Here is a 20,314-nt window from a genome sequence, read left to right as displayed (position 1 = left end):
CAAGATCATATTTTGAGAAAGGTTGAAGTGTATGAATATGTACCGGTGGAGGAGGATTGAATGCATTGAACGGTACGACTGGCAGCAAGTGTGAGTAGCTGACAACGATGGCGTTTGAGAAGATCTTATACATCCTTTCCTTCATGACCTTGAAGTCAAGAGAATCTGGATCTTCACAGTTTGGGTCATGCTTGCCGTCAAATTCGAAGGCTGTGCGAGATCTTTCTTTGATTGGAGCTAACCGACACTTGATAAAGTGTCGGGTGATCTGTTCTCCTTGAAGGCCCTGCTCTTTCAGCTTTATCATCCTCTCCATCAGTTCTACTGCTTGTGCAGCTTCATATCTCATTGGCAGTGAGTTCCAAGTATCCCGATAAACTGGAGGAAGACAGGAGTACTCGGGAAGAACAGGCTCGGGGTTTTGAACATAAAACCAGTTTGCGTGCCAGCCTTTATTTGAGGTCTTGAAGGGCATGGAGAAGTATTTTTGGCTCAGTGTTCCCCTGAGTTGGAAACCAGCACCCCCAACGACGCATGGTTTGCTCTTATTTGGCTGGGGCTTGAGGAAGAAGATGCGTCGGAACAAGGCGAAATGAGGCCTAATGCCCAGAAAAGCTTCGCAGGCATGAATAAAATTGGCAATATGAACTATGGAGTTTGGATTCAGATGATGCAAGCTAATCCCGTGGAAGTTCAGAATGCCCCGGAAAAATCTTGAGGTTGGAAGAAAAAATCCGCCATAGAAGAAATGAGCAAATACCACGATTTCATGCGTATCGGGGGTTGGGAATGCTTCGCCGAATGCCGGTCGCCACCCGATGATCTCCTTCGCTGGAAGAACGTCATGCGCCACCATCTCCTTCAGATTATCTTCCGTCACATCGGAGGGCGCCCACTGACTCTCGAAGCTTTCTCTTTCTTCCGCCATGAATGTGAACTGGATGGTTTGATTTAGTCCGAGATATGGCTGGAGAGGGATGGCGAATCGGAGCGGTGGATGCGGGGAGAAATTTCGTGAAGTTTTTGAGGATGGATTAGAGCGGATTGATGAACCCTAGTTTGGTCGGTGCAGTTTGGTACTGTAGCAGGAAATGGGGAAAATGGCAAGAGTTTCGGCGGGGAAGACGAAGCGACGCTTCAACTTCGGTGTTTTTAGGGTATTGGGAGTACTAATGGGCCTGGGCCTGTACAGTACTTCAGCCCAATATTATAATCTGCGTGGCCTGTTGTGATCCCTAGGGACTTAGGCACTTTTTCCTTTGGCAATTTGTGTTCACAATGGTGTGGCCCAATGCTGTTAAAACCCTTTTTAATGCGATTCAATAATTCTTTGCAATTATTATGATGCACATAAAAAGGTGCCCGACAGAAATGTGTTATACCATTTTTTGTAAGCTTTATTAGGCTGCAAAAGCTGTTTGGGTTGATTTGAGATGACTGGTTTATTAATAGTCATTCTTTTAGCATGTTATATGCTTATTTTGGTTATGGTAAGGGTCACAGCCTAGGCTATTAGACTCATTAATTACCATGATTTTTTATCATGTTTGGTGGATCATTTTCTGAGATTTTTACTCGGATTCCTATCAAGCATGTCTATTTTTGGACCTTTGAGTGTTTATCACTTGGCCCTTCTTGTATTTTTTGTCCTTGATATGTTCAAGTTGAGAAGCAGCCGGCTGGGTATCTTACTAAGTACCATATGTGCTTCGCTATAAAACCACTCGGTTCTTGACTATATGTTTAGTTTTTCAACTAATCACATAGTCGGGGGCTACACCTAATTAGGTGCATCTACTCGATGCACCATGTTTTATTTTCGCCCTTCACAGTTTTTGATTTTTAGTACTCGGCAAGCTGGAGCAAGTTGAATTGAAGCACTCGGACTACTGTTTTTTGTTTCGAGAAGGCTATTTTGTCAACTGCGAAGGTCTCGGGGGCTACTGTGGAGATTATGGATACCCCATATCTACATGACAGTTGTAATTTAGTCGGATATACGGTACCAAATATAGAGGGAATATCTCTATGAAGACTCGGGTTAGATTCTAAACTTGTATGTCAAGGAAATACCCGGGATCTTAGTCGGTTACGATTGTATTTTATCTATAATCCCATATTCCGTTAGGATATGGACTGTATTTTGTAAAGCGGATTCCTTCCCCTATATAAGGAGGGTCCGTGTGCCTCATGGGGCACGATTCTTTTTTCCAGTTTATACAATCAATAACACACTCGGCGGAATCATCCCCGGACAGGAGTAGGGTATTACTTCTTGAATAAGAAGGCCTGAACCTGTATAAAATCCTTCGTCTCCAAACCCATTCACTTTCCTAGCTTGATAGCCACCCCCTTTTATTATTGCCGAAATCTTGTTTCGACACTTCTCTTTCCCAAGTGGCCTCTTCCTCTGAGTGGTGGCTCCACTGAACTTTGTAGAATCTGATTACCTTGTTTCTAGTCCTTCTCTCGCTGGTTTCGAGGATACGGGTCGGCTTCTCCACATACGTCAGATCTTCCTGAATTTCAATGTGATCCGGACTTGCCTGTTCCTCAGGAACTCTCAAACATTTCTTCAACTGAGAGACGTGGAACACATTATGAATGCCAAGCATGTTGGAGGAAAGCTCAAGCTGGTAAGCAACTTCACCCCTGCGTTCCAAAATCCGATATGGTCCCACAAAGCGTGGTGACAACTTTCCTTTGGTTTGAAAGCGGTGTACTCCCCTGAGCGGAGTGACGCGGAGATACACATAATCCCCTGCTTCGAAAACGAGCTCCCTTCGGCGGTTGTCTGCATAGCTTTTCTGTCGAGATTGTGCGATTCTCAATCTTTCCCTGACAGCTCTGACTTTCTCTTCTGCCTCTTTTAAAACTTCTATACCAAACAACTGGCGTTCCCCTGTCTGATCCCAGAAGAGCGGAGTACGACATCTTCGTCCATACAGTGCTTCAAAGGGTGCCATTTGCAGACTAGCCTGGTAACTGTTGTTGTAGGAGAACTCAGCATACTGCAAGCTTTTGTCCCATGCTCCACCAAAGTCAAGCGCACAGGCTCTCAACATATCCTCCAATATTTGATTAACTCGCTCAGTCTGGCCATCAGTTTGCCGATGGTAGGCTGTGCTGAAGTTCAGACGGGTTCCCAATTCTTCTTGCAATTTCTGCCAGATGATTCTTGCCATGTAGACACGATCTTCTTAGGTACACCATGTAGACATATGATTCTTGCCATATAAAGTTCTGCTAACTTCTTCCCTGAGTAGGTAGTGTGCACTGGAATGAAGTGAGCCACTTTGGTGACTCGGTCAACGACTACCCAACTAGAATCATGCCACGATGACGTCCTAGGCAAACCGGTGAAAAAGTCCATTCCGATTTGTTCCCACTTCCATTCTGGAATCTGAAGGGGCTGTAGCAAACCTGCTGGCCTTAGGTGTTCTGCCTTTACTCGCTGACAGACATCACAGAGTGCGACGAATTCAGCTATTTCCCTTCTCATGCTGACCCACCAGAACTTTTCTTTGAGGTCTTGGTACATTTTGGTACTGCCGGGATTAATTGAATATTGAGTTTGATGAGCTTCCGTCAGTATCAGGTCTTTTAGCTCCTTGTTTTCAGGTACACACAATCTTTCTCCCATCCAAATTGTTCCTTGTTCGTCCTCAGTGAAACCTCGGGCTTTTCCAACCCTCATGTTCTTTTTGAGCTCTGCTATTTCAGGATCGGTCGCTTGAGCTATGCGAACCTGCTCCACCAGTGTGGGTTGTGCCTCTAGGGCAGCCACGAATCCGTGCTCAACTATACCGAGGTTCAGATGTTCCAAATCACGTTGAACCTCACAACATAGTTTCTCTACCCATGCAACATTGCAGTAGTTGTTCCTGCTCAAGGCATCTGCAACCACATTAGCCTTGCCGGGATGGTAGTGTATTTCCATATCATAATCTTTGATTAGCTCCAACCATCTTTGCTGTCGGAGATTCAAATCAGGTTGAGTGAAGATTTACTTTAGACTTTTGTGATCCGTATATACCTCACAACGGTAACTAATGAGATAGTGCCGCCAGATCTTTAAAGCATGAACGACTGCAGCCAATTCCAGATCGTGGGTTGGGTAGTTGCCTTCATGAGGACGCAACTGCCGTGAAGCATAAGAAACCACTTTGCCATCTTGAATCAACACACATCCTAGCCCCTAGCGAGATGCATCACAATACACCTAGAAATCTTTCGTCTGATCAGGCAGAATCAGAACTGGTGCAGATACCAACCGTCGTTTGATTTCTTCAAAACTCCTATTGCATTCAGCAGACCAGATAAACTTTTCTTCCTTCTTCAATAGATGTGTCATTAGCTTTGCAATTTTAGAGAAGTTCTCAATGAACCGGCGGTAATAGCCCGCTAGTCCCAGAAAACTTCGAACCTGAGTGACTGTCCTTGGTGGGGTCCACTTGGTAACTGACTCCACATTTGCTGGATCCACAGCTACTCCTTGAGCACCTACGACATGACCAAGAAACTGAACTTTCTTAAGCCAGAAGTCACACTTGCTGAACTTGGCATATAGTTGGTGCTCTTTTAACTTTTCAAGTACCAACCGAAGATGCTGTTCATGTTCTTCCTCGAACTTGGAGTAAATCAGTATATCATTGATGAAAACCACGACAAACTTGTCCAGAAATTCTATAAACACCTTGTTCATCAAATTCATAAAGAAGGCAGGTGCATTAGTGAGTCCGAAAGACATAACTGTGCATTCGAACAACCCATAACGAGTGATGAATGCTGTCTTCGGAATATCCTCTCCGCGGATCCTCAACTAGTGATAGCCTGATCGCAGGTCTATCTTAGAGAACACAGTAGCTCCTTTCAACTGATCGAACAGATCATCAATCCTTGGCAAAGGGTACTTGTTCTTAATAGTAACCTCATTGAGTGCGCGGTAATCGACGCACATCCGCTTGGTTTTGTCTTTCTTTTCCACAAAGATAACCGGAGCACCCCAAGGCGACGTGCTCGGGCGGATGTATCCCTTCTGTAACTGTTCATCAACTTGCTTCTTGACTTCCGCCAACTCGTTGGCTCCCATTCTGTAAGGCCTCTTGTGGATCGGTGCAGTTCCAGGTACCAAGTCAATCCAGAACTCGATATCCCTTTTTGGTGGCATTGTTGTCAGATCGTCCGGAAAAACCTCTGGATACTCTCTGACTATGAGAATATCCTCCAACTTCATAGAGGTTTTCTCCACTGCTGCCTCTTGTTCTTCACCAGTGGCCTAGTTTAGACTGACCCCTGGCTTCTGCTGTACTGGAGACTGGAAGGTTACCACTTCTCCCTTCGCACTAGTCAACTTGATGGTGCGGCTAACGCAATCAATCACTCCTTTGTGCCTTGTCAACCAATCCATTTCAAGAATAACATCTAGATCCTTGGATTCGAGAAGAATGAGGTTGGCTGGAAAAATCAACCCTTGAATTTCAACTGTCACGAATGGGCAATAGTGAGTTGTGGTCATGCCACCTCCAGGAGTATGAACTCGCATAGGTATCTTAAGCTTCACTAAAGATAACCCATGTGCACCAGCAAAACGCTTGGAAATGAAGGAATGAGTTGCACCAGAATCAAACAATATTATTGCCGGTGTCGAGTTTACAGGAAATGTGCCCAATAAAACCTCTGGTGCTGACTGTGCCTCCTCTGCAGATGCATGATTGACACGGGCCTGAACGAACTTGAGTCCGGCACGTCTTGGCTTCGGGCACGTACGTACCATGTGTCCGGGCTCGTTACAAATGAAGCAGAGTTCGGGCTTTTCTCCAAACTTCTTGGGCTGTTCTGGCTGAGCTGGCAGAGCTGACTGAACTGACTAAGCTGGAATCATTAGTGGGCTTGGAGTAGGGTTGAGGCTGTGCTGCTCACTGTTGCTGTGACTGCCACTGTTGTAGTTCTTGTTGAAGCTTCCCGGGTGGTAAGGACGGTGCTGCCGGATAATCATGGTGGAAGGTCCACCTTGATGTCCCATCGTGTAGCGAGGCTTCTGACTGATCCCCTGGGAAGTCCTAAGCTGAGCTGCCTTCCTCTTACGGTTCATTTTGTTGCACTGCTCCTCTTGACAGATAGCCTTGTCCACTAGCTTCTCAAAGTCCTCATAGTCCTTGGAGATCAGTTGGTTGGTCAATTCATCATCAAGACTAGACAGAAACTTTTCTTGCCTCTCGGCATTAGTGCGCACGTCCTTAGGAACGTAGCGCAGAAGGCGGTTAAACTCATGCAAATACTCTATAACTATTCTGGTTCCTTGTTGCAAAGAACGGAACTCCCTCTTCTTTTGTTCCACAATTCCCTAGGGAACCTGTGCCTTATTAAAACTTTGACAAAACTCTGACCAAGTAGCTTCTGTCCCAGCTGGACGGGTCACCATGTAGTTGTCCCACCAAACAGAAGCGGGACCTTGCAGCTGGTGTGTAGCAAAAGCAACCTTCTCCTGGTCGTTGCATTGCAAAAGATTCAACTTCTTCTCAATCGCATGGAGCCAATCGTTGGCCTCGATTGGGTTGGTGGTGCTTGAGAAAGTCGGTGGCTTGACACGGAGAAACTCTAATAGTTTGGATTGTGGAGGTGAAAGACCAAACTGCAGGTTCTGCTGCTGCTGCTGTTGTGCTTGCTGCTGCACCTCCTGCAACACCTGATGGTACTGTTGCTGCATCTGTTGCATCATCATTGTCATCATCTGAATCTGATTGTCTAACACCTGAGCAATCGTTGGGTTCTCGGGCGGTGGAGACGGACTGTTGTCAGAACGCTGGCACATGGTCCATTGATCTGCTCTTCGCTGCCACTGGCGTTGTTGGATTCACGGGAACCATTCCTTGTCTTCACCATCTGAAGGGGGATAGGTAGAAATATGAGAAAAGGAAGAAAAACAGGGGGCTCAGAAACTAATCTTTCTTATAAATTTAAGTGCAATTATCTCAATCTTGAATAAAACACTGAAAAGGAAGCAAATAACTCCTAATTAAGGCAGTCATACCACTGACACATGATATCGACTGCCGACTAACCCACAAGCAACAAACCTAAAACACGGAAACTAGCAAGCAAACAGACTAAGAAGACGATAAAGCTAAGGGCGGCTACTCTGAAGCTCGGAGCGGCGCTTGCGATCGAGGAACAGGTCTGACAACTAAAGATGGACAAGGGATAGGAACCAATGCATGCTCAAATCCAAATAAACAAAGCAACAAATGACTCAAATAAATAACCGAGCATGGTGATTTTTATGCATAGAACATTTTTCATGAACCCAGATAAAGACACTAATGCAACTGACTAAACAATAACTTAATGCATAAAATAGATGCATGGAAAATGATGCGCATAAAATTGCCCCATCAAACATAGACACGACCTAATGCATATCACCCGATAAATTCCTGACTAACTGTCGAATAAACTCCAAATAAAATTTTACTAAAACCCTAGACTGAGCTAATTTTAAAGATCCAATCCGAATGAACGACCAAGATTTTTCCCGCAAACCAAAGAGGCAAAACCCCAAATTTTCCCGAAACAAATCCAAGTGAAAAAGGCATATGCAGATGAAAAGGGGTTCAGAAGGCTCTTAGGGTTCCAGTTGGCTTGTCCTACGGTCAAGGTTGGCTCTGATACCAACTTGTCACGCCCAGAAATTCACGAACCAGAATTTCTAAGCTGAATGTGCATTAAACCCCTGTCTAGGACCAGCCAGGGTACACAAACGACAATTGTTGACATACATATCCACGTCTTACAAAAAAATATAAAAGATTACAAATGCAGCGGAAAAAGATAAAACGAACTAAACTTGGAAGCTTGACTTCAGCAGCGGGGCGACTCCACTCCACAGGCATCCTTGACGGCAGCGATGAAACCAACCTTTCTAAGGTAGCTCCAACTGGGAAGAACTTCAACTCTGGTGTGGGGGAAAAGAGAGCAAGACTGAGTACTACCCACTGTACTCAACAAGTCATACCGGAAGAGGAGGTATGATGCAGGATATATCCAAAGGAGGCTAAGGGTTCATTTGCATAAAGCAGGCATTTAGAAGCAGTAGTTGAAAGCAGTAAAACAATTGTAGTAGATTAATCAATATTAACCAATCACTGTCCAACGCTACACCACGTTGCAACAGGCCCAACCAACCACCTGAACTACACCAGTTCATTAAGCTAAACTAGGGTGAGACTAATCACGGTGAATCTGGTTGATCGCCCATAACCGTGGGCACGGCTATTCAAATAGTTTTATTCTGGCCAGAGGTGTACAACTGTACCCACAAGACACGATTCCACACATGTCGCCATGCCCCGAAGTATCACCATGATACTGCAAAGGGGGAAATCGTGACAAGATCATCCGCATAACCCTCCCCTAACCATCCACACCACGCTAAGGTTTCACCCCCACCCCCAACGGGCAGTGGGCGGTCCCCTCTTGCGCCGCGGTGAATGCGGCAGCTGGACAACCGGACACCCCGGCCGACCTGTCACGACCGGAAATAACCCAACGGGCATTCCTTACGTGCGTGTATTATTCCTTGTTCCAGGAGGCAAGGTACACCAAAAGTTGATACATTTTAGAGTTTATCAAGCGGAAGCATAAATAATTAATTTATTACATGGGCAGCGAAGGCCCAGCACACACAAAGACAAACGGGAAATAGCGGAAGACTAGGGCGACGACCACAGGCGCTTGACGGCAGGCACGAGCTAGACACCAAAGCCTTCATCTTCCAGGAACTCCTCTTCTGGGTTTGGGAAAAATTGAGCAAGACTGAGTACAACCACCGTACTCAACAAGACACACCCACAAGTGCAGAATAAATGCAAGGGAGTACAAGGGGGTTATAATATAAGGGTTAGGGTTTGCAGTAAACAGCATTAAAAGACACTTAGTTGCTCAAAGCTATATTGTAAATACAATCCTAGAGCTATACAATATTTTTAATCAAGGCCGTGAACCCAAACGAACCTGCCTTAACCCAAGGCCTACGATGATTCAGACCGAACTGGCAACCCGACCATGGGTCCCAGCTCGTCCCAAGCCAACCCAGGCCAACCATTCCACATTTTAGTTGTTAAGCAGGTTTTAAGAATTAAAACACTAACTTGGGTACATTGCTCGGCTTGCCCATAACCGAGGGCGCGGCTATTCGAATAGGTTATACTCTGATCAGAGGTGTACATCTTTACCCAAAAGACACATCTTTCTCACGTGTAACCACGTGCCACACACCACCACGGTATACGGGCGGAAGACGTGACATAGTTTCCAACCCATCCTAGCCATAGACAAGAGTACCGACCCAACCCCACCTACGGCCGGAACCTCCGGGACAGGTAAGTAGGACTGAGCCCCTAGCAGCAGGACACCAGCCCTGTGCCATGACATCTCGACTACCGGGCCGCAGCACGTGTAGCCTTCATTTGCCCTAGAGATGTCCATCGACCCCCGACTTCGTCCATCTCCATCCGTGTACTTTTGTTTATAACCAGACTGAGCCACAAACTAAGCCTTACCCACTAGACATGTGGAAGTACGGTAGTGCTTTGCAACAGAGGCCCGAAGACCGGTCCTTATATGGCCGAGGTGCTACTATCAAAACCATGCACCCTGAGCCCAGCCTAAAACCATTTTGAAGATTTTGAATAGAGGGGGAGGTGTGAATCCAATTCCACAATAATCCAACCATTCCATAGTGTCCAGGTGATGAGAATATTCCCAAAGTCTAGAGTTGTAAAACCACCTAATGTTGCCTAATTAACCAGCGAAGCATCTACCTAAATTCATACTAGTGGTACCATGAGTAGAGGGTCCACTAGTTGGGGTTTTGTTTATTCTAGGGTGAACAAGGTAATAATAACAATAGCAATACTAATAAGGTCATAACAAAGGTAAATAGGCATGGCTAAATAAAACAGTGATAACGCGGGAATTTAAATAAAGCGATAATGCAATAATTTAAATCAAAACAATTTTATAAAATGGGATTCAATATGTTCAAGGATGATGTGACTTGCCTTGCTCGCTTTCCCAAACGTCGGCTTCAACCTCCACGAAGAGCGGATCTTCCGAAGCTGCGGCGTCTACACGACCAACGGAAAAGAAAAGGCTTTTACTCTAATAAACTCCATATAACAAGCAGGAACAAAGCACAAAAATGGGTTCTTGACTTCTTAAGGAAAAATTAGAGACTTGAACGGTCCAATTCCGAGTTCAAATGGCCAAGTTATGGCCATTTGAAGTTTATATGCTCTTTAAATGAATATTTGTGAATTTCTTCATTTAAATTCTAATTTTAAAAGGGTTTATTGCGTCAGCCGAGGGGGAGGGGCGCGCGGACCGGGTCCATGGGAGTGGGGCCCATGCGGCAGCCTCACGGTCCACGGTGGACCAGGTGCACCCGGGCTCGCACCAGCCGGCGCCATGGGCCCCACACGTCAGCCGCACCCGAGGGCGCGGGCGGCTGACGGCCGGGCCCCACGCGGCAGCCACTCGGCGCGCCCGAGGGCGACCAGGCCGGCACGGCCGGCGGGAGGCGGCGCCTGCGCCCCTATGGTCGCCGGCGGCGACCATAGGTACGGCGGAGCGGCGGACGAGAGAGGGGAGGGAGAGGGGGAAACGAAGCGGCGGTCCACGGCTCACCCCGAGGCGACGGCGGCGACGGAGGAGGCGGCTGGAGCGGAGGAAGGCGGCAGCGCGGCTCGGGTCGACGGGGTCGGCGGCGTTCCGGCGGTTGGCGACCGAAATGGAGAGGTGGACGAGGTCGGCGAGGATGCGGCGAAGCCGAAGGAGGCGGCACCGAGGTGGGAGGTGGTCCGGGGCGACAACGGCGGCGGACCGGAGCTCGGCGGCGACGGCGGAGAGAGAGAGCGACGTCGCGAGCTCGAATCCGGCGAGGAGGAAGGGCAGCGAGAGGCGGAAACGGACGGAGGAGGTGCGGGGAGGGTTTAAATAGGGTTGGAAGGGGGAGAGGGCGGCCGGAGGGGAAGGAAACCGGCGCGGCGTTCTCAGGCTCCATCAATGGCGCCGGCGGGATTAGGGGAGGGTTTCTAAACGAATCCAAGGGAGAGAGGGAGGGAAAATTGGGGGGAAAGGGAGAGGGAATCACGGGGAATAATTCCCCCCTATTGATTGCACGCGGGGACGACGGGATGCGGCGGATTCGGCGGCGGCGGCGGCGCTTGGTGCGGGCGGAGCGGCGGGAGGTCGGGGATGACGGGTGGGCCCCACCCGTCAGCGAGGGTGGAGGGCGGGCCCACCTGTCAGCGGCGCGCGCGCGGGGAGGGACCAAGTGGGCCGCGGGGTGAGGAGAGAGAGGGGGAGGGAGATGGACCGAGCCGGCCCAAGAGGGGGAGGGGGGAATTTTAAGGTTTTTCTTTTTATAAAATCATTTTAAATTTGTTTATTTCTTCTTAATTATTATTTGTGCTCTGAAAATTCCACTAAAATTTATTTACACATTTTAGGCTTTTAGGAAATATACAAAAATCCTCTAAGCCTTGTTTGACTTTTACTTTGCACATTTTAATTTTTGGAGGCTTTCACACGGATTTTAATTATTCTAGGCATAATTTAAAGGATATATTTTAAGGTCGTTTTGGGACGTGACAAACGATGTAACATCCCGGCCTACGGCTTAATAAGATTAATAGAATACTCATATCAACAAGTTGCAACTTCTTTTCCGGATGCCAATCTCCAAAGAACTCTAGTGTTAAGTGTGCTTGGCCTGGAGCAATTTGGGATGGGTGACCGACCGGGAAATTCTTCCCGGGTGCACACGAGTGAGGACAAAGTGTGCAGAAAAGACATGTGTTGGTCTGTGAGGGCAGTCTATGACCTATGAAAGCTGCCAGATGTAAGTGGGCCCGGCCTGGGAGAGGCGGGTCGTTACACGACCCAACTCCATCACGCCCACCCTCGCCACCGGTGCCTTGGAAAGGGTCAAGCTATACTTCAGATCAAGCAGTTACCCACTCCCGCTTGTGGTAAGCACGGTAAGTCTCCCAGGGTTTCCCGTGAACCGGTCCTTAATTGCCATGGGTGCGACTAGCAAAACCATGCACCCATAGCCCACCATTCAGTGTATTTTAATAAACTAACACCATTGCGGTGGCACCAATCCAAAGCTATGCTAATAGTCAAAGTCTATGTAATAATGTGATCCCCATTTGTGTACTAGTTGAACTAGGCATGGCTAAGCATTTTCCTAAACCAACATCTAGTCATTTTGAAACCCAAATTATCAATGGCACAAGGTAAACAATAAATGGCTGAGTAATAGGACCCATCCCACATAACATTGTAAAAGAATGCAACATTTAATAGAAATGCGGGATATTTGTAAATTGGGTACAATATGACCAATTGTAATGCATGACTTGCTGTAACACCCTGAAAATTCGACCGACAAAATCAAAACTCTAAAAATACGGATTTTCAAAAACTTTTTAAATTAATTGCATCATGCCGATCTTATTCGTCTATTTTATCTGGATTTGATCTCGAAAATTATTAATCGTAAGTAAAGAATAGTTAATTAGGAATAAACCGTAAAAACAAAATTGGTAAAATACATACAAATTAAAATAAAGATTAGGTGGGGACAGAAATAAATAAAATATTATCGCGACCATATTTGGATCAATTAAATTTAAATACGATGGAATAAGAATTAACCCTAATTAAAACTCAAACAAATTATATAAAAATAAAATATGAGTAATATTAATCTAGGGTGAATTCATTAGTTAAGATAACACAAATATTGAGTAAAATGCATATATGCAAAATTAGGAATTGTGGAATCAAATTTATATGGAAAATACACTAAAATCGGGTTAATTAGAAAATGGCACTGTTTATTGCACCTAAGGTGTTCGGCGCGGTCCCCTAACCCAGCTCCTCCTCTTTCCCCCTCTCTCTCGTCGCCAGCCGCCGCGCGCCGTCGCCCTCGTCGCCTGGCGCCGCGCCACCGTCGCCATCGCCATCTCATCGCCGCGGCCGCGCCGTCGCCGTCGCGTCCCGCCCCGCGCCGCACGTGCATCCCATCGCCACCTCGCGCCGCGCGCCACCACTGCCGCGCCGTCGCCGTCGCCGTCGCCATCCCGTCGCCGCGTGCGCGTTCCATCGCCGCCTCGAGCCGTGCTGCTGCCGCTGCCACGCCGCGAGCCCGCGCCGCGCCATCCCATCGTTGCGGTCACACCGTGCCGTCATGTCGCCGCCCATCGCATCCCGCCCCGAGCCGCGCGCCACCGCTGTCGCCGTCGCCATCGACGTCCCGTCGCCGCGCGCATCCCATCGCCGCTGCCGCGCCGCGCGCTGTCTCGTCGCCTCGCGCCGCGAGCCCGCGCCTCGCGCCCCGTGCTGCGCCGCTGCCGCCTGCCGCGCCGCACGCCGTCGCCATCGCCGTCGCATCGCCGCGCGCCGTCGCCATCGCACGCGCGTCGCCGTCGCTGTCGCGTCGCCATGCACCTCGCGCCCCGCGCCGCCGTCGCGTCTCCCCTCTCCCCTCTTCCCCTTATTTCTTCCCCTCTCCCCTATAAAGACCCCGGCCCAATCCCCCTTCTCCACCCCACTCCATTCCCTCCTCTTCTCCCTCTTCCCCTTCTCCACACGCCGTCGTCGTCGCGCCGCCGCGCCGCCGTTGTCGTGCCGCCGCGCCGCCACCTTCGAAGCCGCCGCGCCGTCACCCCGGGGCCGCCGCGCCGTGCGTCGCCACCTTGCGCCGCCGTCGCCGTCGTCGCCGCCACCGCCGCCGCCGGTAAGCCGTCTCCCCCCTTCACCTCGCGCCCACCGCCGTCGCCGCCCGGGGAAGCAAAGAGCCGAGAGAGAGAGAGAGAAACCGAGGGAGGGAAAGGAGAAGGAAGGAGGAGAGAAACCGAGAGGGAGAGAAAGAAGAAAAAAAAGAAAAAGAAAGAGAGGGAGAGAAGGAAAAAAAAGAAAAAGAAAAAGAAAAGAGAGGCCGGCAGAGAAGAGAAAAAGGAGAGAAAAAGGAGAGAAAAAGAAAGAGAGGGAGAGAAAAGAGAGAAAAAGAAAAAAAAAAGAGGAGAGAAAAAGAGGGAATATAGAAAAGAAGAAAAGGAGAAAATAGAAGGGAAATTGGGGGAGAAATTAGGAGGATTTAGGAAATAAAAATGGTCGGGGTTGATCATAGGTTATTTTTGGAAATTCCTCGAGCGTAATAGTATTTCGGTCGAAATTTCGAGTTAATTATAAAAATGTGTATCTTGAGCAGATTAGAGTAAAATTGTAAGTAATTTAGATATAATTAGTAGCTAAACAATTAGATGAATTCTTATAGATTATTATAGATTATTTTTGGTAATCTCTATAAGTCATCGGTTCACGGTTGAAATTCAGATTTAATTACTAGGAATTTTAGCCGTGTATTATATTTAATCGTTTAGCCATAGGCTAAATTAAATTGTATAATATTTCTAGGATTTCGTCCGATATTAAGCTCGTAATAGAAATTTCTAACCTATTATATACAATGCTCGGGGAGAGTAAATTAAAAACTTATGACAACGAAATAATTATACCCGCAAAATAGTTTAAATTGAAATTGGGTTTGCCGTAGTTCGCAGATAGTAAAATTAATAAAAAGGAATCGACTTTCGCATTCGACTTTCATTTGGATTTATTTGGATTTTTATTTGAATTCTAACCGAATTCAAATCAATTTTTGCACGTAACTATAGAGCCCGAGGGAGTTGCGGATCCAAGCGAAGGCCAAGACCCGCAAGACTTTGAGCAAGGCAAGTCATCACTATTCCTTGAACATGTTGATCCCAATTGCGAAATTGTTTTGTTTACAAATAAAATTGCATGCAATGATGAACATCCTACTTGTGATTATGCCATGCCTTGATTATTGTTTACCCTTAAATCTTTGTAACCATGTTTACGTATGAGTCCCTAGTCAACTATGACAATTGCTTAGAAATGCTATTCTAGAATCGTGCATACTCATATTTATCAAATGCTATATGCTTGGGCAATTACCTTTGGGAAGGTAATTGAGATGCGGCATGTGGAGACATGAGCGCCACATTGCCATGATGTTCATGACATGATTTGTGAAAGGAGAAATAAAATTAAACAACTGTTTTCGACTGGGGCGGACGGAGGATTTGGGTGGTATCTGGAAAAGGCTAGTACCGTCCCCGGTCAATTAAGGACCGAGCCATGAAGTTAAGCATGAAACGACCCCCGTACAACCGCACTTCTCGTATGGGTATAGACCTAGCGGATTAGATAGCCGAGCGGAGGCAGTATCCCTGCATAGATGGTTCACCCCTGAGTGAGGCAGGTGCGCTACGATGGGACAACCGTTGAGGTAGGGCCGAGAAGCGTGCCCTACATCGGTGTCGCCATTGGTAGGACTGCCATGATTGTGTGAGAGAGAGAACTTAACTTGAACCATAATTTAATATGTGTGTGAGACCTCTCTTTCCCGGGAGCGCCAGAACTCCTCTCACTGCTAGAAACATGGACGCCTAGAGTGTATGAGGATTTAAGTTCATGGAGCGGGTACTGCCAATGCGAGGTTATCGAAAAGCTTTGCCGTGACGCGTCTCATGTGTTGCGACGAGGCTCATGTGTTGGGCAGTCGCGGAGTGCGGGTAAAGTGTACATCCACTGCAGTGTGAGTAAACTAAATCTATTCGAATAGCCGTGCTCGCAGTTATTGAGCACCGGGACATGTATTACACTTGGCTAGACTCTAAATTCTTTAACTTGTGTGGGATGAGATATTGCATAATGATTTTTATGCTGATGGAGCCACTTCCTGAGAGGCGGGAATGTGGACGTCCTCAGAAAACCATAACGACTCAATGACGGGAAGCTATCCTTGGGATCACAATGGATGGTGGACAGAACCGTCATTGTTTAATATGAACACTGGTATTAAAAACTTGATCAGTCTATGCTAGGTCTTAGGCTTGTGAAAAGAATTACAAAACTTGCTTTGCGCGAAAGAACCATAGCCATCCTTTGAATTCCTCTGTCATGTGCATCATTGCTGTGATGGCTTGCTGAGTACGGTTGGTACTCACCCTTGCAAATATAAAATTAATCAGAAGCGGGAGATGAAGCCTCGGAGGATCCCTATGCCTACTACCAGGAGGGAGATGAAGACGATGGCGCTCAGTAGGTCTTAGTACGGTCGTTGCCTGTGGCAATGGCATGCCGCTGCCTGAATTCCGCTGCCTTATCTATTTCTGCTTTTGGATGTATTCCGGACCGCTCGGTCCAATGATTTAAGACTATGCCTGCGGGCTTATGATGTAATAATTCGTATTAGATACTCGTGTATTTGCACTTGGTATTTCAGCTATGAATTCGTGTGTACCAGACTACTTGATACAGGGAAATGGTACTGTTTACACGATTGATTCCTGTTATAAAAACGGGGGTCCACAGAGCTGGTATCAGAGCCATACGACTGTAGGAAAAGACCAAAAGGCGCCCCACCCCTTTTCTAAGTTGGCCAAGGGAGAAATTCCCATTTAGTAATACTTTCAAAAATAAAAACGCTATGTTTACAAAAACTCGGTACAATTTTCATCTTACTCTTAACTATTTTCTTTACAAAACAAGTTTTACTCTCAACTGACTTTGGGTTTTTCTTAAAATTAGATGGCAGATCCGGATTCACCCGCTACTTGGGTGTTGAGCCTACCTCAATCAGAGGGGTATGTCATTGAGCTGCATCGGATGTTGAGGCGTCTGCGATACTCTGGGTTCCCGTCATACCGAGTGAGACAGTGTGGCTCAGTTTGGGAGGCTCGGGTCGAGGTTCACCCCCGAGTCCCTTCCGAGTTGGACTACAGCTTTCAGACACGTCACCACCGAGACCTGCCAGAGACCGCGATGCAGGATGCAGCCCAGGAGGCCTTACTCCGACTCAGCTCTATCCACCGAGCTGAGTTAGCGAGTACCGAGTTTGCTCATCACCCGTTCCGGGAGGAGAGCAACTCAGTTTGCACAGTTCAGGACACGCCCTGCTGCTACAACCCGATGGTGACTCGGTTGTCACGATGGGCTGAGGCAGTAGATGACTACTACGAGGAGGCTCTGTTGGAGATTGACGACCACCAGAGACGTGTGGGGGAGTTAGAGACTGAGGTGACCGACCTCACAGCGCAGCAGCTGCAGTTGGAGGAGGAGCACCAGGCTTGGGGCAGTGAGATAGACTCACTGAAGGCACAGCTCCAGGTCCACGGCGACCAGTTCCAGCAGTTATCTGACCAGTACAACGATCGCCGCGGGATGATGGATACTCTTGAGGGGCAGCTGAGAGAGAGTCAGGAGCACGTCAGCCAGCTGGAGGAGCAGCTTCGAGCAGCCAAGATCAGCACCACAGGGGCTTCTACTTCCACAGCAGTAGGCCGTGACCGCTACTTCTTCCTCACCCCGCCGTACCCACCAGCATTCCACGCTCTTCTGGGAGAGGCTAGTATGCTAGCTACCGAGTCAGCACCCTACCTAGTGGACTCGACAGCGGCACAACCACCTGTCCTGGAGTTGGTGCACACTCCACTGATCCCTACACCTTCTCCGCAGCTGGGTTCCAGTTTGGAGACTCCGATCCAGGTCGACTCCGAGACAGAGGGGACCGACACCGAGCCAGAGATCGAGCCAGACATCACTGATCCTTCAGAAGATGAGACCCCTGTTCCCCGCATCACCTTCCTTGGAGGTCCTCGCACCCTCAGCACTGCTCGCAAGAGCACACGACCTCCGGGCAAGAGGCCCAAGCCAGATCCAGAGGCCACTACCTCTGAGCCGTGGGGACTCAGGTTTGCGCGTGCCAGCGACCACCCTCTACCTGCCCCAGGATCCTGCGGATGGCTGGAGGACTAGACTGACGGACTCCTTGCAGCTTCGATCTCGTATCAGATGGTTTTTGGATAGTATGCGAGACACCCCCCTCCCTTACCTAGATTGACGAGTAGATTGATGATTAGTTTGATGTATCTTTTGGATGAACCTTATTTGGACTGCGTATGTATGCGGTCGATTGCATCATGATTTATGTACCATTTGTGAAACTCTGTTATGTTATTTATGATATCTATTGTTGTTGTGTTATAAATGAGTTTATTCCACCATGCTTGCAAAACAAAGTTCATATCAACACAACTCCCTTAATGGGATAAAGCCATAGGAGCTAGTTAGAAAATTAGGATATTTACTCCATCAACCTACACAGATGGCAAGCCGACGTCGGGCAACAACCAGCAATGACGAAACTCAGACACCCGACTTAACCACTCTTGCTGGAGTTATGGCCACCCAAACTCAACTTCTGCAAGCTATCGCGAACAACCAAGGCAACCGCGGAAGGTCAAGCTTTGGAGAGTTTATGAGGACCAAGCCACCCACATTCGCCACAGCTGAAGAACCTATGGATGCTGAAGATTGGTTAAGGATCATTGAGAAGAAGCTAACTCTTGTTCGAGTACGTGAGGCCGATAAAGTGATCTTTGCGGCAAACCAATTGGAAGGACCAGCCGGAGATTGGTGGGACACGTACAAAGAAGCCCGAGAAGAAGATGCTGTAGAACCAAACTGGGAGGAATTTACCACAGCCTTCCGTGACAACTTCGTGCCTGCCGCAGTGATGCGGATGAAGAACAATGAGTTCAGGAGACTACAGCAAGGGAATACCACAGTACAAGAGTACCTGAACCGTTTCACTCAGCTGGCGCGCTACGCGACTAGAGATCTTGCCGACGAGGAGGAAAAGATCGACAAATTCATTGAAGGCTTGAATGACGAGTTACGCGGGCCCATGATTGGACAAGACCACGATAGTTTCCAGAGTTTAATCAATAAGGTCGTTAGGTTGGAGAACGACCGGAAGGTCGTGGAGCACAATCGTAAAAGGAGGCTTGCCATGAACCGCTCGCCTCAGACCGCACCCCAGCGTCCTAAAGGGACAACCTCCTCGGCATGGAGACCAACAGTGGTGACAACCAGTCGACCTGCCGCCTCCAGCAATTTCCACAGGCCGGTTACCATTCAGAACCGCGCTCCTGCACCGAATCAGGCCGCCACTGGATCAGTAAGGCCTGGAAGCTGTTTCAACTGTGGAGAGTATGGGCATTTCGCCAATAAATGTCCTCATCCAAACAAGACACCCATTTGCACCGGAGCTAATGCAACGGCTATTCACGGGACTGCTACCCCTGCCGTTGGACGAGGTCTATTCAGGACTCCGCAGACTAACAGGACCGCTACCGGATTTGGACGCGGGCAAGTGAACCACGTTCGAGCTGAAGAGGCCCAGGAAGACCAAGGCGTACTGATGGGTATGTTTTCACTCAACTCCACTCCAGTTAAAGTTCTCTTCGATTCAGGAGCATCGCATTCATTTATATCTTTGAAAGCAAGTCAACAACACAATTTAACCAGAGTTAAACTAAGACAACCAATGTTAGTACATTCACCTGGGGGTGAGATAGCAGTGGATACAGCTTGCATTGACGTACCCATCCGCCTTAGGGATGTGGTATTTCCCTCCAATCTTATGGTGCTAATACCCCAAACTCTTGATGTCATTCTGGGTATGGATTGGTTAGCAAAGCATAGAGGAATAATTGACTGTAGACGTAGAGAAGTTACCCTGACCACACCCTGGGGATCGGATATGAGAGCAACCATGGATTAAGATCCTAGGCTAACCGAACGTGCCGGAGGTATATTTACCATGCTACCCCTAAAGGGAATGCCCGTAGTGCAGCGATTTCCTGATGTGTTCCCAGAAGATTTACCTGGAATGCCACCAGATCGTGACATAGAGTTCATTATTGACCTGATACCCGGAACTGCCCCCATATCCAAGAGACCATATCGGATGCCGGTCAATGAGTTAGAAGAACTTAAAAAGCAAATTAGGGAGTTGCAAGAAAAGGGATTTGTACGCCCCAGTTCGTCACCTTGGGGAGCCCCAGTGCTATTCGTCAAGAAGAAAGATGGTAGCATGAGAATGTGTGTGGACTACCGCTCACTGAACGAAGTAACTATCAAAAACAAGTATCCACTACCACGGATTGATGATCTCTTCGATCAACTTAAGGGAGCTAAGGTGTTTTCAAAGATTGACCTTCGGTCAGGATACCACCAATTGAAAATTAGAACCGGGGACATACCCAAAACCGCGTTCTCAACACGCTATGGGTTATATGAGTTCACCGTAATGTCGTTTGGTTTAACCAACGCTCCGGCATACTTTATGAATCTTATGAACAAAGTGTTC

At 47.9% G+C, this 20,314-nt stretch overlaps 1 protein-coding gene across 1 annotated transcript; it reads left to right on the top strand.

The window, feature by feature from the left end:
* The first annotated feature begins 18,340 nt into the window (after positions 1–18,340).
* On the top strand, positions 18,341–19,655 carry LOC136357416 (uncharacterized). The gene is made up of 2 exons (XM_066312672.1): positions 18,341–19,120; positions 19,638–19,655. The coding sequence occupies exons 1-2, from the start codon at positions 18,341–18,343 to the stop codon at positions 19,653–19,655; spliced, it is 798 nt and encodes a 265-aa protein (XP_066168769.1).
* Positions 19,656–20,314: the final 659 nt, after the last annotated feature.

The sequence above is a fragment of the Oryza sativa genome, chromosome 7, assembly GCF_034140825.1.
Source record: "Oryza sativa Japonica Group chromosome 7, ASM3414082v1".
NCBI classification, from domain to species: Eukaryota; Viridiplantae; Streptophyta; class Magnoliopsida; order Poales; family Poaceae; genus Oryza; species Oryza sativa.
Note: the sequence above shows the minus strand (reverse complement) of the source record. Positions and strands in the feature narration are given on the sequence as shown.

What these genes read in the sequence shown, in the direction of transcription:
- LOC136357416 (XM_066312672.1), top strand. Translation starts at nt 18,341, where the DNA reads ATGGCCACCCAAACTCAACTTCTGCAAGCTATCGCGAACAACCAAGGC.